A 4216-nucleotide genomic window follows, 5' to 3' on the forward strand; every position below is an offset into this window, starting at 1 on the left:
ACACACACACACACACACACACACACACACACACCCACACTCACTTGCCACTGATCAGAAAGTAGCATTGTCCGTAAATGCTGGTTCTATTTCTGGTTGTTTACTTATGCTTACTTTTTAGCTGTTGCTTATACTTTTGTATATATACCGAGATCCAACCATTGTTTCCTACAGAATTGTTGGTTTTTGTGCAGAGCAAATTTTTAATTAAATTTTAAAGTTTAACTCAACAATATTGAATTTATGTGATAAATTTTCAGTGAAATCGACCTTGAAGATTTAAGAAACGCCAAAATCCTGGCTGATCTTTGATTTTATTTATTCTTTTATGTTGATTACCTGCAAAAGCATAACAAAGTGTTAAAATACCATATTTTAGCTTTTATAATTGGTTATTATAGTAAGTTGTTATAGTAAGTGATCATCATTGCAGTAAAATATTATCAAATTTTAATAAGTTCCTGATAAAAAAAAATAGTTTTCAATGATTTACAAACATTAATACAAAAAGTGCTCAAAATTGCTGCCAGAAATTTAAGGATATGCAAAAACTTTAGGAACGGTAGTATTTAAACGGCCTTTATGTTTGTTCTCGTTCTAAACACCAGTTTGTATAATAAATTTAAAACATACACATTGAAATAGTATCATTTAGGTAGTTGCTATTAAATACAACGGGTTCAGCCGAGGGGGCATGGCTTGTATGGTGACACGTCATGTACTTATACCGTCTACCTAAAAACATCACACATACATCGTGTGACCAATGGGACGTATAGCGAGCTGCCTGAGGCTTAGATTAATACTTCCCTGGTTTGTGCATGTTTGTGCTGCTGCTGCTGCTACGGCCGGGTGAACATGAGACATCGAGTCCATTTCCAGACGATTGGCCCAAAGTATGGACGATCGTGTAGGTCTAGGCCCCTCTAATTTTTATACCTCCATGCTCTAAGATAGGTTGGACCACCAGGAGGCCTCTCCAGTAGTCTGAGACACAGCCAAGGCATAGTAGTAGGCCACAGTGCTTCCAGCAACACGCGACAGTCTGTCTAGGTGGCAGAGCCAGCGGGGGCTTGGGAGAATGGGGCTTAATCCTTTACCCCTATCGGACTGAGTCAAGGCTCCCGACTGAGTTCGTCGGGCAGTCGGATCAAGAAAAAAAGCCAAATTAAATATGGGCCACACCAAGCCAAAACGTGTTTTTCACATTCGTAGAGTACTATTTCCGGCCATCCAGAGGTTTCATCTCCCAAACCCTCCCCTTCCTTAGGCATTCAATACAAGCTCAAGCATACTGTCGGACAGCTTAGCTCTCCCGGTCCCCCCCCCCCACCAACCCAGAAAATGTATCCTAGATCAGCCACTGTCATAGGCTTTTAGGCCTATGGAGAATCTGTTGTAAGGCTCTAGCGTATTGAAGAATCTGCACCAAGTTGTTATGAACTTTTATACAACACCAATTGCAATACAGACATTGGAAAGTTAATATATTTATGAATTAAATATTTAACATTTCGTTCCCCTTCTCTTTTTGTGTAATATAGCCGGCAATATTGTAAAACACTAAAAAGTAATAAATCTTAACTTCAGCAGTTATGTTGTAATTAAAGTTGTAATTTTAATTTATTAGGCCCATTTTCAACCCTGTAAGATAATTTGTTCATGGGGTTAATGTTGGACAATCCACAGACAAAGTACAGCCATGGAGGTATAAAATACCTCCATGGTACAGCCCACTCTGTGTCGAGGACGAACTATTACTGAAAGACGAACTGTAGCTGAAATTATGCATGACGTCAACATACGAAGCCACGCCCCTCGGCTGAACCCGTTGTATTTAGCAACTACCTATTATTTATGTTGTTAATGTCTATATTATAGATGATTTAGGTGGCAGCATATTTTAAATTGTCAAAAGTATACAAAACCTTAGACATGTGATATAAAATATGAGCAAATTTTATATCTTTAGCTGAACATGCCACATATCTAAACAGTATTATTATTATTATTATTATTATTATTATTATTATTATTATTATTATCATTATTATATTAAAAATTCCATTTTGACTTTATAATCAAACAGTAAAAAATCATTTTGATATTTCTGATATAAACTAACAAGATCTGAATCTGGAATGTTAGCATAGCTTTTTTTAACCTTTTCAAAATTTGAACTATTTGTAAAATGGAATCCAGTTGATGCTGGAAACTTAAGATCAGCTCCGACACGATTTAGTATATAGTTTGAATCATTCTCAATATCCTCAAATCGTCCTATGACATCATAATCAATGTCGCATGGATAACATACTGAAAGCATGTTTCTCCAATGGATGTTGGAAATGTAGTTGTCTTTGGAAACGATCATTTTAATAAATTCTCCAAATGTTGGATCATAATTTTTGGTGGTATATCCTGGCCTGAAATTTTTTAAAATTTTCCGGCTCAAACAGCGTTGTGATGATAAGTTGTAGTCACTTGCATTCTTTGCAACTAACTTATCATTGTAGGCTGACAGTAATCGTGTTAAAGGGTTCCTTACAAACATTATCTTGGTGTAACTGGACATTATTTCCTTCTGTTTTGCGATAGAATAATGAGATAATAGTGGTACGTGCTTTTTCCATGCGGCACTCACTTGCGGAGCAGTCATTTTTAGCACATCTGAATAAATCTTATATCCAGAAAGAGTCAAAAAAATTTTGCACCAACTAACTGTACCAACTTTAGGCGTTTGACAGTAAACAATCTTATGTTTCTCATTCACCAGTAGCTTTGGAAGTGTTTTCATCTTTGGGATAGTACTTCGATGTTTGTGACACATTTCTCGTGTATAGTCAATTCGTCTTTCATTTATAGTTGAGTATTTCTCCATTAACTCGTCGATGGTCATTTCTCTTTTACTTTGTATTTCCTGTGTGTACAAAATAAAATGTGAATTATATCAATTCCAAACACGTTTCTCAGACGCATTGAAATTTCGGGCAATTTTATTAAACATTGCTATTTACAATACAGTTCGAGAGGGTTGGCGAAGTGGTTGCGTTTATGTCTCTCAACCTTGAGGTTGGGTGTTTGAAACTTCGCTGTGCCTTCATTACGGTACTGAACCTACGTTCAATACCGTAATGAATACGGGACTACTTTTTTATTTACATTAACATATGGTTTGAAATGGAGTTTCATGAATAAAAACAATTAAAACTATTCGAGCATCATCTTTCCTTTAACAGTAATACAGGAATAAAATATACAACTAATCATGATAGAGAAACAGCACCAAGCTAAGCCAGAGATTAATAATATTGAAACTTAACCATTTCGCCATTGACATGCCTCATATACATGTATGTATCCGTATGTGTGTGTACATGTTTGTGTATGTATATGTATGTGTATATATGTACAAAGGTATATATAAATATATATATATATATATGTGTATGTCTATATATATATATATATATATGTATGTGTGTAGGCCTATGTATATGTATGTGTATATGCATGTGTGTGTATGTATATGTATATATATATATATGCATAATTATATATGTGTATGCATATTGTATGTGTATGTGTAAATGTATAGTATATATAATATATATTTATGTAATTGAAATCGTAAACCAAAAAGAAAATAGGAAAATAGAAGAAAAAAAGGGAAAAATGAAATAGAGAATGACAGATGGTGAAATGTACAAACATAATGCTTATTGCACAAATATGGTAATTAAGATTATAGGAAATGAAAAAGATGAGAAAGGAAAAACTGTGGGAAAATATGTATTGCATCATTAAAAAAAATATATTAACTTAAAAACAAACTAAAAAGGAAAAAAATTGATATGAAAACTGAACGTAGAGAGATGTACTATTACCTTATGAGAAAAAGCTGCATGTAATAGATTCAATTAATTTGTTTTAGTATTTTTTTTGTACTTTATTATAAATTTTGAACTTACGATTCTTGTGTACTGCCAACATTAAGAGATATACATCCATAAGCATATAATAGAAAATGTAAACCATAAGGAAATGAAAAAATAATAGTATTAATGAAGTTTTTTTTTTAAATTAAACATAGAATGAAAGATTGTAGAACGTAGAGAATGGCTAGAGCAAAGATACGTTAATTAAGGTTATTGAAAATGAGAGAAAGGAGGAAAACAAAATAGTTAATATGTGTGGTTATGTAAAGCGATGTTGA

The 4216-nt window shown here is 33.5% G+C and overlaps 1 protein-coding gene across 2 annotated transcripts in view; it reads right to left on the minus strand.

The window, feature by feature from the left end:
- Nucleotides 1-295: 295 nt before the first annotated feature.
- The window catches only part of LOC117121168 (carbohydrate sulfotransferase 11-like), a 12719-nt gene continuing 8798 nt past the window's right edge, over nucleotides 296-4216 (minus strand). For both annotated transcript variants that reach the window (XM_033266273.1, XM_033266274.1), the window contains exon 5: nucleotides 296-2920. In XM_033266273.1, coding sequence (XP_033122164.1) covers nucleotides 2051-2920 — 870 coding nt within the window. In that variant the 3' untranslated portion in view covers nucleotides 296-2050. The remainder of the gene's footprint in view (nucleotides 2921-4216) is intronic.

Source organism: Anneissia japonica, unplaced genomic scaffold, assembly GCF_011630105.1.
Source record: "Anneissia japonica isolate Jap-2015-1 unplaced genomic scaffold, ASM1163010v1 scaffold993_len1110182_cov180, whole genome shotgun sequence".
NCBI lineage: Eukaryota > Metazoa > Echinodermata > Crinoidea > Comatulida > Comatulidae > Anneissia > Anneissia japonica.